This window comes from Embiotoca jacksoni, unplaced genomic scaffold (genome assembly GCF_022577435.1).
Source record: "Embiotoca jacksoni isolate LCO1_2020_lvr unplaced genomic scaffold, fEmbJac1.0.p SCAF_20, whole genome shotgun sequence".
NCBI classification, from domain to species: Eukaryota; Metazoa; Chordata; class Actinopteri; family Embiotocidae; genus Embiotoca; species Embiotoca jacksoni.
Genome location: NW_027185341.1, coordinates 7,745,095 through 7,766,498, shown reverse-complemented (window position 1 = coordinate 7,766,498; position 21,404 = coordinate 7,745,095). Strand labels below are relative to the sequence as shown.

The following is a 21,404-nucleotide window of genomic DNA, read 5'->3' as shown; positions in this document are numbered from 1 at the left end:
AAAGGTTTTTCCTGGACTTTGACAGTATTGTAGTTTGCAGCTGCGATATGGCTGTTTGGTGTTTAACTACCGAGCTCGTCTGAAATTATGACCTCATTGTTGCAGTTGAAGACTTAATCAGTAGTTATTTGTTTTATTTAGTAGGTTTATTTAGTATTTAGTTAAACATATCTCAAAGGTTAACAAAAGGTCTTGTTTCACTATTTGATGATGAGATTACCTGACAATTAAAGTACATTTAAAAGTCCCATATTTTACATTTGCCAGTTTTATTTTTAGTAAATATTATAGCAAATTATTTCCCAAAACATCTCAATATAGTTTTACATCTCTGTTAAGCTTCTCTTTGGAGCTTTACCAACAACAGGCTGTTTTGTGTTTGTGTCTTTTAAGGTGCATTGATATCAATGAGTCTCTCCTCTGATTGGCTGATTCTTTTCTGAGTGACGCACATCCAGGTCAACTACAGCTTATCTTGACAGCTTGGTTGAACGTTTCATCCTGAGGGCGAACATAAGCGTGTCCGACAACAGAAAATCACAGTGACATCACAAATTTACAGATGTCGAAGCAGCTCGTCTAAACTGCACAGTTGCTGAATACTGACTGTGAGTTTTGACACATTCACAGTATTTAATTTAGCACCTGATTTGTAATCGCAAAGGACATGGAAATCTGAATTTACACAATATGGGACATTTAATGCGTAGACCTACACTCAAAATATTCATACCGGTTAGAGTCTGAAAAGAAGAAGTTAGTTTTGCTGTCTTCCTCTTTGTAACTTTATATTCTCTGGGACTTTCACTGGCACTTTTGTCATCAGGTTGACAACGGTGCCAACGTGTAGCCGTAAGATCACAGGTTCGATTGACTGTTTCTTTGTGAAGTCAGCAGGCTGCGGTTCTGTGTCGTTTCCTCTGCTTTATCTAAAATGTGTAAATGAAGCCATCTCTGCTGTCTTCCTGCCGCTCTCTTTGCTCTAACTTTTTATGACTGCACAGGCGAGCTTCGGCTGTGGCCTAGTATCCCAGTAAAATTGCCCTGTCTTTTCATCCTCGTCTTAAATTAACCAAAATGGCCTTCAAACCTGATTTAAGTCCCAGAGTGTGTCCCGGTCTCCCAAAGACGAAGATGTGTTTTTTTTTCAAACTCTCATCCAGCAACAATTAACAAATCATGAGCATCACTGCTGACTATGTTCAAGTCCACCAATGAAACCATGATTCCTGCAGCTGTTTCTGTTCCTTCTTGTATTTATGTGGCCTTAGTCGTGTTGTGTCTCTATGCCGAGTAGGAATGTTTCATGTCGTCAGGTTTTTTATTGGGGAAAAAAAAAGACCTCAAACTCAATGAGACTGTGATTAAGAAAAAAAATAATAGCGATGTCACTGTTTAAGAAATCAGATTACTACAGAAAGATACTCAAGTAATTAAAGTGCATGTGAACCTTTCTGCCTTTCTGTGCGGAGTTTGCATGTTCTCCCTGTGCTTGCGTGGGTTCTCTCCGGGTTCTCCGGCTTCCTCCCATCATCCAAAAACATGCACCTCAGGTCAGGTTACCTGGCGCTGCGCTAGTGGCAGCCTGTTGCAGCAGCTCCCCCCTGAGAGCCCCCCTGCTGTAGCGAAGAAATTTCCCCTCAGGGATTAATAAAGTGAAATAAAAAAAAAAAAATTAAAAAAAAAAGAACACACTCTCTCTCAGTACAAAAGGTGTCACATCTGACGGTTATGACTCCAGGCTGAACAATTCACAGCCGCCACGCACGTTTTGTCTTTCGGTTTCATTCCCGTGCTGTTCATTCTATTTATTGATAATTTGGTTGTTAGATCTGTGCTGTCATGGGATTTGCTTTCCCCATATGAACCTACAGTTTCTCCACTTCTGCAGCTTTTCACACTTTGCTCCATCACCAGCATGCGGGAGGCGTCACTGTGTGACTTTTGCAATGTCTTTCTTTTTTTTTTTACAAACTGGTGGAAAACTGGATTTATTGACAGCTGACAGTTCGACAACACAAGCCGATATTTCCACTGGACTAAACAGCCAGTGCTTCTAGTTCCTTCACTGTCAGACATGAGGAATAAAGAGAGGACTAAGATAGAGGCAGAGAATAAATAAGTGAACTGGAGTGTCTTGGCTGTGTGGAAGACGATGAGGAGGAGGCATGGCGATGTGAGGCTGGGATAGAGGGAGCGTATAGGATTCTCTTTCCCAGAATAAACCTCTTTCCTGGAGGTGCCAAGTGGTTCGGCATCTTATCCTGCATGGCACGGTTAGTGTGTTTCTGTGTGTGTGGGGTTATTGTATGTATGTGTGTTTGTGTGTATATGTGTGAGTCCAGGCAACACGTGAGTGTTTGCCAGTGGATTCACCTCTGAGGAATAATTCATCTCTCCGCTGCTGCACGGGTGGAACATATACATGAAACTTTCCTGGCCGTGTTTGGGTCTCTGTGTTTACGCCGCCGAACCTGAACCGACATGTTATTGCTTCCAGTGAGGAGTCTCTAGTGTTTGAGTGATACCTTAAGATGCAGAGCGTACACACTTGTAAAAATAACAGAGCGGTGCTGGGAACGCCAGCGACGACACAGAGCCAAAGAATGACATTTAGTAGCACAGGCACTGACATTAATTCATGGGATTAGCAGCGTTGCTGTCCAGTCCAGGACTGTTTGTCATAACAGAGCAGGAGCAGCAGCAGCAGATAGCCGGTTGGCTAGCGGGTTGGCTAGCCTGCCAGCCCCAATGATGTCACTTTGTCAGTGGGAAGGAACAGGTGCTGCTTGTTCTCAAAGTAGCAGACACAACCCTGGCCAGAAATGCTTGGGAATGTTCAGTGGTGTATTCCACTTCACACACACACACACACACACACACACACGTAACCTTTCAGCAGGGACAGCTGCTACATGTAAAACAAGAGCCACATCAGAGTGGAGCTGAACTGAATGTTTATGTCGGTGAAAACAGGATTCAAGCAGTCCCTCCAGGAAATCGTAAAGTTGTGAATAAATAACACAATTTCCCCAAAATGTCCTCAAGCTTGCAAATTAGCAATTTTTTTGTGATTTTTCTGCAAAAGTTCGTCAACAGAAGCTGTGCTGAAAGAATTACGGCCCTAAAGTAATCTTTTCAAACCAAAGAAATCCTCTTTTACAAATCAGCTGGGCTCTGCTGACTCTCATCAGCAAAACAAACTCAGTGCACCAGATAAAACATGAACAATCAGAAAATCCGGAGGTGACAGGGATTGTGGGAAATGTGGTCTCCTCCTTAAAATGAAGAATACTAAATGTTATATAAGTTTTATACAGTTTTAAGAGACTGCACTTTATCTTTGTGCATACACGAGGCCCATGTCTTGAATTAATATTAAGTAAACAGCATCTAAAGCTCTTATTTTGAAAGCAGATGGAGCCTTTGTATTCGATATTACAGTCACAGATTGTCTGAGCTGAACTTTGAGCCCAATGGTTCAATATGTTTAATAAATACATTGACCAAAGAAACTCACTAAATTACATCACAATTTTTTGATAAAAATCCACCACAAAATCAAACATTTTAAAACGCAACGATCACAAAAGAAGTTACAAAATCCTGAAGGGGCCGTTTAATGTGAGAACAGCGTGACAACATACTCACTCATTCGTCTGATTTTATTCAATTCTGGTTTTTAGAAACCATCAACAGGTAAGTTTGTGTCACATCTTTGGTTTTAAAATGGAAAGCGACTGTTACCAAGAAGCTCGGTTGAAGCAGAGAGCAGCATCCGTTAACAGCCTCAAACAAACCGTCACACCACAAACGAGTGTCTGCAGTGACAGCCATGTGGCCTCTGTACATCTCTGTCCCAGGCGCTGATGTGTTTGTTGTCCACGAGTCCAGATCACTTCCCTAAGTTGCCCTTGTGTTGCAACACAGCTGGCACAGCAGCTCAGGACGAAATACAGCAGACTGGCGTGGTGCTGCAGCTGTCTACATTAAAGCTGTTGTTCTGTCAAATTCAAGCTTTGGTTTAACTGCTTTTCATGGCGAATTGATTTCTCATATAACATTTAGGAACAGTTGTGAGGCTAAAATGAAGGCTAATAAGCTTTCAGGGTTGATTTGTAAGTTTAGTTTGACTTTTAAAGGTGCAAGATGAGAACAACTGGAATAAGTACTGTGCCTGCAGAAAGGTCCAACATAGTCTAGCTCTTTTTGTCATGCTTTGTGTTGCTTAAACCTCTCTTCCCCCGGCCTCGGCGTTATGTAACAAGCACTTCCTGTTTTGAAATGACGTAGCAATCGGACCATATGTACATTTATGTTTTGTCCTCATCTACACTCAAGTCAAAGCCGGTCTTGTTTTGCTCAACGTTGTCCGCATTTTTCTTTTCTCCCATCTTTTTGACCTTTGACTTTCTCGCAGACACTTTGATGAATGTTTTCTCACCCTCATCTGAACACACTCGGCGTACAGAATGAGAAAAAAAACCCTAAAAATCCCAGAAACAGGAAGTGTGTTGTATGAGCACACCCTTCTCGTACCCGCCTCCGTTTCAATTTTCAACAAAAAAAAAAGAAGTGTGAAAGAAGAGGGAAATGTGAGGATGAACTGGGTGTCAGAGACTGCAGGTCCTCTTTGTGTCTGAACACATCTATGCTCCTTTGCGTGCTTATTTTCTTAAATGTGGCTGATCGCGAGGCTTTTTGAGCTCGGAGCTCCTTCGCTGCAGTTTCGTTTTCTCACTGACTCTCTTCTCTTCTTCCTCCCCATCACCTCCTCTGTCTCCATGCAGTCCTCCAGCTCAAGCTTCAGCAGAGACGCACACGAGAGGAGCTGGTCAGCCAAGGGATCATGCCACGTAAGTCTCTGCTTTAAAGATTTCTGCGGAGATGCATATTCAATTGTCAATATAGTCACAGTAGTTTCATTTTACAATGCATGTACATGTGCCATATTGTTGCATCTACTGCCAGTGATCCAGATATTCTAATACACATTATATATATATATAAAAAAAAAAAAGCTCCATCTGACTCACTCTCATCTAAAGTATTTTTTTTATTTCATGTGTGGAAGATCTTAGTATTATAACACTATAAAAACCCATGCTGACAATATGGGCAGTCTGTCTGTGCCTTTAGGCCGAGGTCAAAGTATTAACCCTTTAAGATCCAGCATTAGACAGCACATCAGACCCTGTCACAGATCGTGTTTTAACATAATACCGAAGCTATATGTGCATGGTCGTTCGATTCACATGCTAAATGGGCCCCGTGCTGCCACATGTATAATTATCTACCGATGCATTATGGGCTGTGTTGGTAAATAGTATTATTCGGTCTTATTTTGATCATTTATTGTGATGGGATACAGTGTTGTGAAGGTCGGCCGTGATCTGTGTTACTGGTTTGAGTGTATGCGTTCTGCGTGTGTCATATTTAGCTGTGTCTTCGCCACCACGGTTATCAAATATGGCAGCTTCCTCTTCTTCTAAATCCACTTCCTGTTTCAAAGTTGTGCATATCACAAGAAGCAGAGACATACTTTTTTTTTTTAGGGGGTGGGGTTGAATTTGTTCATTTTAAGTGTAGAATGTAACTTTGGCAGTAAGTGCATGACTTTTTCTTTAAAAACGAATAAATAAAAAAGGTAGCAGGCAGACCACATCCTCATATAGTATTCATGGTAGTTAGACTTCATAAAGAGAGTAGAAAAATGTCTCCACATGGAGGCAGAATACCTGAGACACAAGCTGCCTGGTAGGACTGTTCACACGGAGAAACAGATGCACAGACGATGCTGGCTGCTTCTCAAAAAGAGGCGACGGAGACAGAAATAGGTGCGAACGCTGTTTTTCCTGAAAAGCAGAACAACACGCTACTTGTCTTCACGCCTTTTGAACGAGGGGACGACGACTCAGACAAATGGGTCGATTTTATAGCATGTGGGTGCAAATACCCTGAACAGGGAGCCCCCAGTCTAAACAGGGAGTCTCACATTCAACCATCTAGTCGCTCCAATTAATCTTTCTGTCTGTTGCTTTGGCAACAGGTCTCATACCAGGCCGCAGCTGGATTGGGATCAGCATGTAGTGGTCGAATATTTCACTCTCAAGCTACTTCTGTGGTGATTTAAAAAAATAAAATAAAATAAATAAATAATAAAAAATAAAAAAAAAAATAAAAAAAAAAATATATATATATATATGTATTTTTTTTATATATATATGTGTATATCAAAAGAAATGCATAGAATATAGAGGGAGAAAGACAAAAGCATGTGTTTAAATGAGATTGATCCCAACGTGATGACTTTGTTGCCTCCAGGGTTTTACAGAAAAGCCTTTATTTTGACTGTTGCCTTAAACCAGTTGGAAGAAATTTTCTATCTAGATATTATATTCAGGGTTCAAAAGTTCAAAGGTCAATTTCCCTGTGATATATTAATCTGCCCTTGTCTGGTCATTATTCAACGCTATAACTACATATATTTTAAATCCAATGGTGAGACGGTTATTAAATCATTAATCATTTGGAGTTAAAAAAAAAAACCACAATAGACCCAAAATCCAAAGATATTTAGTTTACTAGTGTTCAGAAAAGCAGCAGTTTATCAAATTTAAGCAGTAAGAACCATCAAATGTTTGACTTTATGGCTTTTAAAATGACCTAAATAATGAATCTGTTTATTTTGGTGACTTATCATTGCAACTCTTATGTTCTTCATAAAATCATGATGCTTTTTTAACCGCGTCGCTCAGCTGAAGAGGACACAGTTGTGAACTGCTGCATGGTTGGTTCCTGCTGTGGTATCAAATCCTCGCACTGAGGTGACTTTAGAGCGGTGGGTGGTGTGAGTGAGTAATTTTCCACCCTCCCTCCCTGAACACTGTCTAGGTGTTCTCGAGCAAGGCACTTAACCTGCAACCTGCTGCAGTGACGCTCCTATATTGTTGTGGTTGTCTCTATATCATCGATGTAAATATGATTCAGAGTAATTTTGCTGAATAGGGAGACTTTAAACGCATAATATATGATTAAACACACTATAACAACGCTCCTGTGTCTTGACGGTTGACATGTTTTTACAGTCAGATGGTTGAGTAATTCAACAAACAACTCACAGTTTGTCTGATAAAGTTGACCACTTGAAACTTTAAATAATAAACAACAATATCTGAATCATCCTGTGAGATAGTGTGTGGAGATGGTAGGCAGCTATATGAAAGGTGAAAGTCCTGAGTGGTATGAGATCATGTGTCCACTGATGAAAACAGAATATAAAATGCTGTTTAGGTGCCCAGAAGTTTTCATTTTGTCTTTGCGGGTTCACATAATTTTCACGCTTTTTTTCTCTCCCCTCATTGCTTAGTTTGTTTGAGGTTGTCAAGCTGTGCAGTTGTTCACTCGGAGCAGAGTTAATTTATAGTTGCTGCTGCTTCTTCAGCATTAATCTCTGACTTGACTATGATTGTTTTTCTTCATATGCAAGAAACAAGTATCGTCTTCACTCCGCACCAAGTTGAAATATTTCACGAGTGTTTCAGTAGTTCGTAGCGACGGGATCTGCTTTATCTTCGTGCTATTTTATTGTGATCTTGACCGTTGGTTATATCACAACTGGTATGAGGTTGTTTTTCAACGTCAGCAGTTGTGACATGAGGAATTCCTCCGACCCTCACCCAGCCATCTGTGGCACACATTCAGCCGACGCCCTGCTGTAGCCGCAATGTTCACGCTCCCGCACGCTCTCTGCAGGGATTTCACCAGCCCCTTGACCAATCAAACGATCGCTCTATTACAGCAGCGCAACTGCCACTGTCCTCCGAAACATCCTTCCCCAAATATATAGCGGACCTCTTTGTTTATCGTCTTCACATTTGTAATGAAGTCTCTGATGTTGAAGGCTCAGAGTTTGGTTTGTTGCTCAAAGAGATTCTCTATCTTTGGACAGAAGCTCTGCTTCAGGCCCAATACTGTGATGGAACTTTTTTTTTTTTTTTTTTTTGACACATTCTTGTTTCTGGACTGTCTTTTTTTTTTTTCATTTTAAGATAAAATGCTGGACCAATTTTTCATGTTGACCGATGGGGCTGGTTGCCGAAATACATGAATTTTATGGCACTGACGAAATTGTCTTCTATCGAAAAATGCCTTATCATTCGGTAATACATTTTTATACCCAGGCTTCATCCACACCATCACGTTTTTGTTTTAAAGCACATAACTTTTTCTTCGTTTAAACAATGGTAAATCTCATCGACATCAGTGAGACACTACATTCCTTATATGTAGCCTCTTTACTTGGGCGGCCCGTCTGTGCAGACTAAATCAGTTTCAGCTTATGTAAATCTTACATGAGAACAACTTATTTCACTATTTTTAAACAAATTTTCAAAAACCTCTCAAATTTACCTGCGCTGCAGTAACTGGCGGCAACCGTCTACTGATAGCATGGGAGGCGTTTAGGGGTCATCTGTAAACTATAGCTGCAAAAAACAACTTGAGTTCCACTCTCCCCCTCTAAACTGCATGAAAACTCACGATTTATGCCCTTATGTGGGATATCATTTATTTTTGATCAAATCGATTCGATAAAATTGGTATAAAAAAAAAAAAAAAAAAAAAAAAAGTAAAATTAAGGAATCACTATAGAAGACATGGTATCAGTACCGGACTAAAAAAAATGTTTTTTTAATACCCAGCCATATTGACGAGATGTAATTTGTGTTAGCTCTTTCTCCACAGTAGTAAAACTCTCTTTCTCTCTTGAGGCAAGTTCAGCCAGATACAAGCTTTCGGCGTGCTTAAATTGTGCACATACATGTCCCTGCTCTCTCACACTCAGACAACATACTCATTCCCACCTCCACCCAAACACCATGTACCTCCCAGACAGTCATGGCTGAGTGCAGATCTCAAAATGCATGCGGCTCTGGTATATTCAGCCTAAAATAACCACGAAACGGTCATGAACCAAATTAAGTGTGCAGATTTAGAAACAGTGTTAGAGGTTCATGTGAAAATGTTTGACTACATCGATCTGTGGAGGAGGTTTAAAATTCACCTCAATTTCAATTATTATTATATTTCACCAACAAAAATTGCTGCAAATGTAGATCGACACCAACTTTTGACTTCAGTTCAAGCTAAGAGAAAGAGTACATGGAAAAACTGTGTCGAACACGACTGGTTAAGGAAGAGTATGGTTACATTTGGGTTAATGAAACTGCCGAGTGAAGCTGATGGTTACAGTCATGTAGTGCCATGGTCCTTTAAAAGCCAAGCTTATCGCAGCTAACTCACTGTTATTGACTACATCTCGACATTTCCTGCAGCTGCTTCAGTGTGAAAGCCACGGTGAGTCTAATCATAACATGACTGTGATGTGAAACAGCATAAAAGAGATTTGCAGTGAAAACATGCTTTAATACCCGCACACGCAGCAGAGGCCCATCACACCAACAAGCTGTTGTCAGAGTGTGGTTTACAATAGCAGCCCTGACATTCTCCCCCTGCAGCCACTTCTGCTTTGACTCAGTCTTCCACTAGAGATGCATTTGTTCTCACATTGTCACTCTCTGAAAGGGGCATCACAGTTACCATCTCAGTCTGTCTGAGCTGCATCCGTCTTTTATTTATTTGTTTTTCTCTTCTCCTTGCAGCACTGAAGAGCCCGGCAGCTTTTCACGAACAGCGGAGGAGTCTGGAGCGAGCAAGGGTGGGTGACAGAAATACCGCAAGCAGGAACTTTCTCAGTGGATTTGAAGCCGCGCATAACAACAGGGTTGCTCAGCATTATAAGCATGTTTTGTTAAATGCAAAAATTTAGATTTAACTGACCTGCCGGTATGAGAAATTAAAATAATAATCTGTATCTGGTCTATTACATTCTGGTTTCTCTGTTTTTATGTTCAAATAATAATATTACAACCAATTCCTGGTTTGTAGAAGCTCATGCAAACTTGTCATGAGCTTCAAAAGTGGCAGCTGTCAGAAACTTTACCCCCAGAAATTTTCCCAGTTCTGGACCCTGGACAAGATTTATGGTAGCGGTCATATTTTATGGTATTGTAGGCTGTTTCTTTTCTTCGTTCTCCCTTCCTGCTCTGCATTTTCATTATTTTAGTGGTCTTTTCTTGTTTGTTCGTTTGTTTCTTTTATTTTGTCCTCCTTCCCTTCATCACATGTCTCTCCCTCGTTCCCACCCCAGACCGAGGACTACCTGAAGAGGAAGATCCGGAGTCGTCCTGAGCGCTCGGAGCTGGTCAGGATGCACATTCTGGAGGGTGAGTTTCAGCCAACAGGTCAAAATGGACGTCAACACTCGAGACACATTTTCGAAGTGTTATTATAAAACGAATGTTTTTAGTCAAGTCGAACATACGAAACCATACGAAAGTAAAATAATCGACGTGTCAACAAAACAGAACCAGTTCCTTGTGGAAAGGTTAATGCAGAGTTCCTCCTTCACCTCAGTGAACTGAGCTGAACAGTTTGACAGACCACAAAAACAAATTCATCAGCCTAAATTGTTCATAGGGATCAAATTGAATTCCTGTCGATGGAGTTTCACAAAAGGTCGTTCCAACGCGCCTCCATTGTATCTGCAGCTTTTTGAAAACATTTGAACTAATTTACGGTATTATCTTGATGAGGAGATGTTTTTTGTTTTTTTTGCCATGTCATGCTGCAGTGTTATACTGGTCATAAAGTGTCTCATGTCTTATCAGTAACAAGCAGCTTGTTTTTAGTTTGAGTTTTAAACTTGAGCTTGAGGAAGTGAAAAAATAAACCCAAAATTCTGAATGTGATTCTCAGAAAGCCGACGTCGCATCATCACATTATTTATAGCAGATCCTCTGATAGCTAGAGGATTTTTTATTTTTTATTTTTTTTTTCATCAGTACTTGGTGGTACCTTACCTTTGCTGTAGAACATAATAAATCACTTGATAAATAAATCTGCACCCCTCCCCACACCTCCCACAGAGACGTCAGCAGAGCCGTCTCTGCAGGCCAAGCAGCTGCAGCTGAAGCGAGCGCGACTGGCCGACGACCTCAACGACAAGCTCTCTCACAGACCGGGTCCCATCGAGCTGGTCCACAAGAACATCCTGTCGGTCACCTGCTCTCTGCAGCACTCACTGCCGGGTAACGACACATATCCAGCAACACTCAGACACACATGTCTCGATACAGGGAGAGTTAGCATCAAGCTTCTCACTGTCAGACACAGGAAAACACAAACACATGCAGTCACACATCTGTGATCAATTACACACCGTCCAGTCACACGTACAAAGAAGCACATACATTCAAACAATAGGGATTCTCCATTTGAACTGACATATAGTACAATTCATCAGATGCAGGTCAACACACTGTCGTAGGTTTGCCACTTTCAAACAAGCATTCTGGTGCAGGGAAGCACACACACACACACACACACACACACACACACACACACACACACACACACACACACACACCACACACACACACACACACACACACAACATTTGGCTGCACTCACAAGCACACATAGTTTGTAAAAACGAAACAGTGGACAGGTTGGGGTGCGTTCAGGCACACAAGTTCGAACACGTTGGATTTCCGTTCAGTCTGAACACACATCACCTCAGCAGTTACAACATCCAGGTATCTACACAGATGAGTGTGTAAACGAACACAACGCTCAGTCGTGGCTACAGGATCCATCATCCTGCAGGATGGAGTTCCACACAACTCTTGTCAGAGAAATGACGGAGCAACTTTGTTGGGACACAGTCCTGTTTTGAAACATCCAGTGTTGTTCAACTTCTCTAAAACTAGTCATTGCAGATTGCTAAACAGCTGTGACTTTGTTTGGTTGTTACACATTGTGGGGAAGCCAGGAATGGAGCTCCTCTGGTTACTGCTGTTGGCAAAATCCCCAAACGTTCAGTGTTAATGGCCACAGAAGTATTAAAACCGACCACTGAGATGTCACAGAGAACTAAATCTGGAAACATGTCTGCTCTGTCTCAGACTCTCCAAAAGGAGCCGGAGGAGAGAGCTCGTCTTTGGATGAAGACAGCAGTGATGCGCTGTCACCAGACCAGCTGACCAATCACGACTCTCCCCTGAGCGCCGTCCCTCAGCTGTCCCCTTCCGAAATGCTCCCCCAGAACGGGGACATTTCCCCCACACAGGTATGAATTGAATCATAAAGATCACATGAACTTAAAATCATGATGACACAGTTAACTAACCTCATGTCTTTAAATCAGTTTCTCACACAGCCCCCTACTCCTCCGCCTCCTCCTCCGCCACCTCCTCCCCAGGTGAACGGGTCAGACTCCTCCCCTTTCCCAAAAATGACAAACGGAACATCGGTGACTGCAGCGTCTTGCCGCCCCTCTACTGGACAGGTCAAGGTGAGCTGGTCTTTCTTTCAGGGAAGCAAACTTTGAACACCGGCTTGTTTTTTTGTTGTTGTTGAACATCCTGTGGATTTCATGAGTTATGAATAATTGTGTCCTTAATCTCTTTATTTGTGGAGCTGCTATAACTGGCTAACCCTTCCTCATCTCTTCATTTCCTCACTTCCTCCTCCCCCAACCCTATTTCTCACGGTCTCCTGTCTTGCAATCTCAGGCTAAGATGAGTTCAGACCGTCCTCCGCACAGACCTAAAAAACCAAAGGACAACAAGCCTAAGGTCAGCAAGGTCTGTTTCATTTTTCATTTTTAGGCTACTTTATAACGCAACTTGACTTTTAAGAACTTTGATTGTGTTTATCGGATTCATCTGGTCCATCAAGTTGCTCCCAAAACAGAGTGAGAAATATTGCCTCCTCAGATGTGGAAAAGCGAGTTAAAGGGCTCTTTGTGATTTCGGTGTCTGTTCCTTTAAAAGTGGAAGAACAGGGACTTCTCTTGAACCTCGAGGTTATGTACTGACATTTAACAATCATACAAGGAGAGCTTTACAGTAGAAGAGGAACACGTAGAGCTATTTTCTGCAACCAAAGTATCCTCAGTACATCACAATATGGGCTCATTTTGTGGAAGTTCTTGATCTTTTTCTGTAGTTATGTTATTAGTATCAATCTTCCCACATACATGTACTAAATGCACACACACTTCACACTCTAAAGTTTTGTTTAAAGGCTTCAAAAAACACCCACAAGAACTTTTGAACTAAAAATGAACTTCTCTAAACCAAGACAGGATGAACTCCACACATTGTTATCTTTAGTTGTCTCATAACCTCTTTTTTTTTTTTTTTTTCCCTGTGCGTGCAGGTGAAAAAGCTGAAGTACCATCAGTACATCCCTCCAGACCAGAAGGCAGACAAGGAGCGTCCGCCTCAGATGGATTCGTCCTACGCGAAGCTCCTCCATCAGCAGCAGCTCTTCCTGCAGCTGCAGATTCTCAGTCAGCAACAGCAGCACTACAACTACCACACCATCCTGCCCGCCCCTCCCAAGTGAGTGTCGAGCATGGCAGCGTGTGAGCGTGTGGGTGTGTGTGGGTGTGTGGGTGTGGGGGGGTGTTCAGGTTCGACGCACCTAATCTTTCTTCCTCATATTAAACCAGTGGTTTCAGTATAAGAAGAACATTTCTGCAGCACGGCCTGCAGACGGTTATTGTTCTGACTTCCTGTCTTCTCCAGACTTTTCTTGCTGTGGCTTCTTCATTCAACATCAGTTTATATTTTTTTTAGGGTGAGTCTCTAGAATCTGGTGCCTGAAGCAGGAGTCAAGTCTAAAACAGTCATTTGTGAATTTCGGTGCAACTGGTGCAATTTTAGAATTTTGTCATTAATTACTTAAAATATCAAAAGTACCTGAGATATTTAAAGTTTAGATATGTAAAGGTCCATATAGTACAAGTTCAGATTTCCATTTATTCTTTAATATATAGCAGGTCTTTGTGCTATCAATGCTGTAAAAACGTCAAAATAAATACGCACAGCCTTGTCCACTGCAACTGTGTCGTTTGGACGAGCCGTTCGGACGTCTGCGTTTGTGATGTCACAAGCTCATGCATCTGTCACTGCCCACACTGTCCAACTTTTTATTCCTAGAAGTCATTCTGGCGTGCAGACAGTCAGATACATGACTGAACTCATGACTCTTGGTATCGCTCCAGAGAGAAGCTAAAGAGAAGACATGTAAAACTATATTCGAGATGGATTTGGTATTTAAAACCACAAATATATCTTCTGGATATCAAGACTCTGGATAAAACACTGAAAAATATTTAAATGTGGGAGCTTTATTGTCTGAAATTCAACACAACAGGCAGTCAATGATACTAATTTGTACATTTACCAGTATTATATTTGTATTTCTCAGAGATCCTGCCTATATCACAGCGTTCTCTGCTCCATCAGAGAAGAAGGAGAAATATCTACGAATCTATCTTTTAAATAAATTTCCTGTTTTCTGTCGCCCGTCAGGCCACAAACTGAGCAGCCGCCCACAACCAACTCTGGCCCTTCGCCCTCCCGCAGCATTCACTCGACGACCACCACGGCCCCCTCAACTCAGACTGGGACTGCCCGTCAGAGCCAAACTGCAGTGGGAGGAGCCAAACCAGCCAATCTGCCTGCCAACCTGGACGAGTTCAAAGTAATTTAAACAGACAACTTTACCCAGAGTCAGAAAACAGGTTTATTCAGCTGATCATGTCCAGGAATTTACAACAGTCTTGTCGACTAATAAAGTGCAGCAGAAAATCAACAAACACCATCTCCTAACTGAGGCCATTTTTTTCGTATTGTCAACTCATTATTACTGATTTGTTCATAAAGCATGTTTTTAACCAGTATTTTCAGCACCCAACTTCCCTTTAAAATCCAGCCAAGAAAGTTTCTCTGAACTGAACGTTTTTTGTTGTTGTGTGTTTTCAGTTTGACTCAATACTTGTTATATGAGTGCCAGTCTGCTTTCTTATCCTCCAGGTTGCTGAGTTGAAACAAGAACTGAAGTTGCGTGGTCTGACCGTGTCCGGCACCAAGAATGACCTCCTCGAGAGGCTGCGCAACTACCAGGAGCAAAATGGCGGCGCTGCATCGGTTTTGAAAAATGGCATATCGCAGTGCAGCCAGCAGGGCGTCCCCTTCGCTGCCAGCACCACCACCATGTCTTCTCCAACCACAACCTCCACCCTCGACCAGGCAGCAGAGGGTGGCTTCAAGTTTTCTTTGTCCTCACTGGCTCAGGCGGTTCCAGGGCGGGTCATGCGATTTGGCAGCACCAGCTCCAGCCCTCCGGTGTCGCCCACGCCCTCTGAGAGGTCGTTGGCTGGAATGAGTCCGGATGAGACGAGCTGTAACGGAGACATGTTCGGAGAGATGGTGAGCTCTCCACTGACCCAGCTCACCCTCCACCCCTCTCCTCAGCACCCATCAAACATCTCCCCGCTCTCACAGCCTCTCTCCGTTGTCAAAGAGGAGATCCAGAGCTCCTGCAGCCGATCCAAGTCTTCACCTGCTTCTGTCCAGCCTCCAGAGCCCCTACCTGGAGTAGCCATGGAGACATCGTGTGTGGACAAAGACCAGATGCTCCAGGAGAAGGACAAACAGATCGAGGAGCTCACCAGGATGCTGAGGCAGAAGCAGCGGCTGGTGGAGACCCTCCGGTCCCAGCTGGAGCACGGCAAGATGACAGGCGGAATCGTGGTGAAGAAGGAAGGAAGTGAGAAGAGCAGAACATCCCCAGAGGTTAAACTCCAAACTCTGATAAAAGCCTCAGCCATCCAGCCCCCAACGCTCCCTAACGGCGTCGTGGTGAAGGTGAAGAGGGAGGTGGAGCCGGAGGAAGGGATGGAGGGAGTAACAGAGGAGGCTCAGGCGAAGAAGTCGACCCAGCCGTGCTCTCAGGAGACGCTGCTCAGGCTGCAGCAGATTAATCGGCTGCAGGTCCAACAAGCCGAACAACAGAAACAGCAGCCGAAGCTGCAGCAGAGTCTGATGCAGCTGCAGAAAGCAGCAGAGGCTAAATTGAACCCTCAAATACAGCAACAGCAAAAGAAAGAAGCTCAAATCCTGCTCCATCAGCAGCAGCAGCTGCAGCAGCTCATCATACAGCAAACCCAACAGAAGCAGCTACAGGCCCAGCAGAAGTTAGCACAGCAGAAACTGGCCCAGAAAAAACTTAGCCAACACAAGCTGGTGCAACAAAACCAGCTCAAGCTAAGCCAAGGGCCGGTCGAAGCTCAGCAGAAGAACCAGCTTCATCTGAAGCAGGTTCAGGTTCAGATCCAAAACCAGACGGCAACCGGCCAGAAGCCAGCGATGAACCAAACCCAGCAGAGGAAGCAGCTGAAGGCTCATCAGAGGCAGCAGCAGAAACAGCAGACGGCAGCTGTCACCACACAACAGGTAATGTGCTTCAAATCCTGCAACATAACTGGAATTTAGTGTATTTAAGAAACCACACAAGCATCTAATAAACTTATGTTTAAATGAATTAAGAAAATAAGCCCTTGAACATCAGTGACATAAAGAAACATTTGTTTTCTGTGTGCAGGTGACTCCAGTTGTCATCAACCAACAGAACGGTACTCCGCTCCAGACTCAGGCCATTTCATTAGACCTCCTCAAGGCCAACGGCACACCCACACTGGTCACCGACAGCAACGGCAACCACTACCTGATCGCCCTCAGCAGTCACGCCACAGACGGACAGAACGGAGTGTCCTCATTGGCCAAAGCTAACGGACGAATCACACTGCAGGTAAAGAGAACCTGGTGTTCTGTGGCGGACTGAACGAGGTTAATAATAATAATATATGACCAAATATTTATCGGTAACGTTTCTCTACTTGTTGTCTTTTTTTTTTTTTTCTTTTTTTTTTTTTTTTACTTTTTTTTTTTTAGAGATTGCAGTCGTCCCCAAGTAAACTGCCCAGCACTGACAGCCAATCAAAAGAGGCGCCAGAGACCGAACCTGTGAGCCAACCAAGCAAAAAGGTACAACAAGGACTCTGAATAATTTCTACATGACAAATGCTTCTTAATTACTAGTTTAAATTGTACATGCATGTAATTCCATTAAGTTTTTTTTTCATGATATTGATACTGAGATATATAGCACAACAAAATGCATGGATCTGAAACTCGAGCAGAGAACGCACAATAAAGCCTGTTACATTTTTGGGGAACCGAAAGAAGTCGCAGGGAGCCAAATCCACAAGGTGAAGGTGGGGCGGGGCGGGGGGGTCTCTCGAACCATGAACGTCACCGTTCATTGCTTTAAGCATAGCAAGACATTTGCAGACAACAGGAACAATCTCCAAACATTTTGATCACCCCTCATATAGTGAGCTGGTACGGTTATATTTATGAGGTGGTACTAAATACTGGATAGGAACCAGTGACATGCAGTAAAACAAAAGGGGCGTAGTGCAGTGGCAGTCGGTGTACAATCTGGAGAGTATTAGTGTTATAGTAACAGTTATAATAATGCAAGGTAATGCAATATGTCATATTATATAACGGTGTGCAATTGCAATGGGTCATAATCAATGTAATAGACTAGAAGTATAGTCATGCAATAATACAGTGTATGTAATAATAATAATACAATTTATAGTGAAAATACAGAGATTAATTATAATGTAACACAATCTAATGTAATGTAGATAAAGTTCGGTTTTTTTTCATGTTAATTAACTTTTTTCTTGACTTTTCACCCAGTTCCTCATTTCAGATTGGAGCTGTTGTAGATTTTAAACTTGTATCGAGGAGTTCAGTTCTGGAAATATATTTTGTAGAGCCTTTATAAACATGAAAAGCTGTCTTGGACAAAAGCAAAAGGATTTAATGCATCACTGTCACTGTAATGCGGCAGAACCGTCCGCAACATCCATGCAGTAACATGATCGTGCCACAAGGTGTCGCCGCCAACACAGTTTAAAACGGTTGAACTCAAACAGACTCTGAACTGACGACATGTTAAAAAAAAAAAAAAGCAGCCTGTTATTCAGGACTCCACCGGCCAATCACAGCTGAGTATTCAGTACATTGACGAGAACCGTTATCCAGTGTTTAATGAGTCTTCACCGCTGTCTCCCCTCAGGGACAGAAGGCCGCGCTGCACTTGGACACTAATGGCGCCCCGCAGGCCGGCCTGTCCGTCACCGCTCCGCCCAACCTGCAGCCTTTCTTCGACGACATGTCCGACAGCGAGAGCCAAAGCAGCTTACTGTCGTCTCTCAAGGTAACACGAGCCCCTCCTCCGGCCACCGGACTTCCCATCAGCATGTCATCTGTACTGCTCAGCCTCTCTTCATTTGACTTTTTTCTCTCCCTGTTTCTTCTCTTCTCTTCTCTCACTCCATCGCTCGGTCACACCACCCGGGCAGAGAGAGGAGGTGTGTCCGCCTTACGACCGGCACACATTGTTCACCCCTCCCTCTCCCAAACCCAACTCCTCCCTCCCTTCTCAGCGCTCCAAAGTATGTCCTCCAGCATGTTTTGCTCTCCATCCCTCCCACAGTATTGATCGTTTGTCGTGTCTGTTCCTCCATTTTCCATCGACTCACTCTGATCTCCTTTGAGACTGAACTGATCTTTTTTGATGTGTGTTTGACGCCTCGCGTCCTCTGCTGCTGCCAGTAGTCTCAGCTATTCCACTTGTATCTTCGCCAGCTGTTCTTCTATTTCATTTAGCTACTGTCTACTTTCCCACAATGCTTTTGGTAATTGTTGCAAACGTGTTGTTTTTTCGATGTTAAAAATGTACCGGATTGAAAATAGCAACTCGGTGGTCAGTCAAGTGTTTCCAGTCTTTAGAAAGTGAGAAGTTCTCGTTTTAGGACTCATACTGAAACCTGTTGTTGTCTAAAAAATGTTTTCGCCTCGGGGATTAATAAAGTAACTACCTAACCTAAATGTTATTAAAGAGCACAAAAGTCAAACAACAGAAACAAAATGCATGTTCTGTATTCAATCTTTCAGTTTAGTTCTATTACTCCCCAGTTGTTTTACATTTTACAGTGAAATCATATCATCCAGACTTTTCTACTTCAGACACCAGAAGCCTTCTAACTATTGAGTTTTCAGCTGGAGTGTGTTTCAGTGTTTCCAGCAGTGCTGCGTCTGCACGTGTAATGATGGTGGCTGATGAACATGTTGCTCTCTGTCAGCAGGAGAACGGTGTGAACAGCCAGCAGATGGACGACCTGTTTGACATCCTGCTCAAGAGTGGCGGTAATTTACTCTGCTGCAGAATTCAATTCAATTTATTTTCATTTGTATATTTATATAGTACCAAATCGCAACAGGAGTCATCCTGGGGAACTTTACAGAATGGTTCGGAGTCACCTGAGCCAGCTCCAACTATGAGCTGCGTCAAAAGGAAACTTTGAATCTATATTTAAAGCAGAGCCAGACTGAGCGCTGCATCACGAGTCTGTCGGGCCGTATTGACAACATTCACCTCTCTGTCCTCCTTCAGAAATCCCGGGCTTCAAGACCAATCCGGACCCGTCCCTCGCCCCCCTCCACTCCGACCCCCCCTCCCCGTCCACGGCCCCGTCCCCGCTCCACCTGTCCCCTCCCACCCCGACGGAGCCCCTCATCTCCCCTCAGCCGTCTGTGGGAGAGCCCTGCGCGGGCAGCGGGCACCTGGAGGACTTCCTGGAGAGCACCACGGGGGCCCCGCTGCTGGGCATGGAGCCCGGCGGCGGCCTGGCGCTGATGGACGACCTGCACAGCCAGATCCTGAGCGCGCCCAGCATCCTGGACCACCCCCCCTCGCCCATGGACACGTCTGACCTGGGCTTCTCGCCTCACTCCGCGGGGCTGGACTTCGGTGACCCCACTCTGGACAGCATGGACTGGCTGGATATCTCCATGGTGGGGAGCGCGAGCGGAGGGAGCGAGGGGCGAGGAAGAGGAGGAGGGGGAGAGGCTGGCGAAGGCGAGGGGGGGACGAGTTTAGCCCCGCTGGCGCCGCACACTCCGCCGAGCGTCTTCTCGGCCGATTTTCTGGACAGCACGGACCTGCAGCTGCACTGGGAGTCGTGTCTGTAGCCGCCTCGTACGCACACGGATGGACATGCGGTCGCTCACACTGTGTACAGGCTCCGTCTTTATTTCATGCACATACAGATACTTTCTCTATGCTGTCTACCACTGCGGGGGTCACTGGCACATGCTAACACACACACACGCACACGCGCACACGCACACGCACACACACACACACACACACACACACACACACGGTTCGCCCTGTCTTTCACTGGCTGTTTACTGCACGCAGGGTGAAACCAGCAAGAAACATAGAAGATAAATCCATAGACAGGACTTGGACTTGGACTTGAACTGAACTGGACTTTTTCAATTTGAGTTCTACGGGGATCCATACAGCAGGTTCAAAAACACAGTTTCCTGACCTGCATTTTAACCGGGTTGAAGTGAAACCAGTCTGAATCCGGAGGTCACTTCAACCCGTTTCAACCTTCGATAAACACTTTGTCGGCTCCTCAAGTCAGCAGCGTGTGTCAGTGCCTCCTAAACTTTGCACTTATGCTGAATCTGATTGGTTTAAAGGGGGCGTTCAGGTCAACAGCCCGATCTTAGCCGTTGATGGCGTGTAAACAAAAGGCAGCTGTTGGTGGCCTCAACACGGTGACCTGAACCCCGCCCACACTAGTCAAAAAGAAACAACCGTCATTGGTTGACAGTTGCTATTGAAACGAACCACATCAGTGGCAACGGTTTGAATTGAAGCCTCATTGAAGGTTGCGTATTATTGGTAACATTATGGTAGACCACTATGTATTGCTGTATATGGGGTGTATATTATCAATTGTCCATATGACTATTTTTCTTTGCTGGTTGCTTTAGAGTCGAGCGAGCCGGCTGGGGATCATAGGGTGAGGGCGGGGCCTCCAAAAATATTTGGACCTTGACATTTTTTAAAGAAAAAAAGTTAAAAAAATAAACATACTATAAAGAACTCAAAAGATTTGTCTGTTTTCTTTTGCAATTTTACAACGCATAAAATGTTCCATGTTCTGTATGTCAAATAATAATAATTAACAATTCAATTATTATTTAAGTAGTTTCCTAATTAAAACTTAACAGTTTTCATAATAAAAGTAAGACAAAACATCACAATCTATTTTATTGATTTATAATTATTTTTACAACATCTCTAGTAACACATACTTTATGGTTTACTTCAGACCTGGGTATTGTACGGCCCCTGGGCCACATCCGGCCCTTTGGCCGTCCCTGACCGGCCCGCGTGAGGTCAATGGTAAATTAGGAATCAGACGTAAATAAGTACATCATGCATGTGTAACCCAGGTAATGTTCAGTACCCCAATTTACAGATGTTCCCTAAACGTCTCACCACGGAGCTAGTGGTCTGAACTTCCTGGCGGTTGCCCGTAGCAGAGC

The 21,404-nt window shown here is 43.6% G+C and overlaps 1 protein-coding gene across 17 annotated transcripts in view; it reads left to right on the top strand.

Moving 5' to 3' along the window:
- The window catches only part of mrtfab (myocardin related transcription factor Ab), a 42,741-nt gene extending 21,782 nt beyond the window's left edge, over positions 1-20,959 (top strand). For 7 of the 17 annotated variants that reach the window (XM_069156091.1, XM_069156093.1, XM_069156092.1 and 4 more), the window contains 16 exons: positions 4,791-4,856; positions 9,663-9,718; positions 10,211-10,286; positions 10,989-11,150; positions 12,027-12,190; positions 12,269-12,415; positions 12,636-12,707; positions 13,285-13,469; positions 14,445-14,616; positions 14,949-16,370; positions 16,519-16,725; positions 16,869-16,961; positions 18,070-18,210; positions 18,356-18,448; positions 19,139-19,202; positions 19,450-20,959. In XM_069156091.1, the coding sequence (XP_069012192.1) occupies positions 4,791-4,856; positions 9,663-9,718; positions 10,211-10,286; positions 10,989-11,150; positions 12,027-12,190; positions 12,269-12,415; positions 12,636-12,707; positions 13,285-13,469; positions 14,445-14,616; positions 14,949-16,370; positions 16,519-16,725; positions 16,869-16,961; positions 18,070-18,210; positions 18,356-18,448; positions 19,139-19,202; positions 19,450-20,027 (3,698 nt within the window). In that variant the 3' untranslated portion in view covers positions 20,028-20,959. Of the gene's footprint in view, positions 1-408; positions 2,277-4,064; positions 4,627-4,790; positions 4,857-9,662; positions 9,719-10,210; positions 10,287-10,988; positions 11,151-12,026; positions 12,191-12,268; positions 12,416-12,635; positions 12,708-13,284; positions 13,470-14,444; positions 14,617-14,948; positions 16,371-16,518; positions 16,726-16,868; positions 16,962-18,069; positions 18,211-18,355; positions 18,449-19,138; positions 19,203-19,449 lie in introns of those variants that run through there. The other 10 variants (XM_069156100.1, XM_069156102.1, XM_069156098.1 and 7 more) reach the window with 9 other exon arrangements.
- Positions 20,960-21,404: the final 445 nt, after the last annotated feature.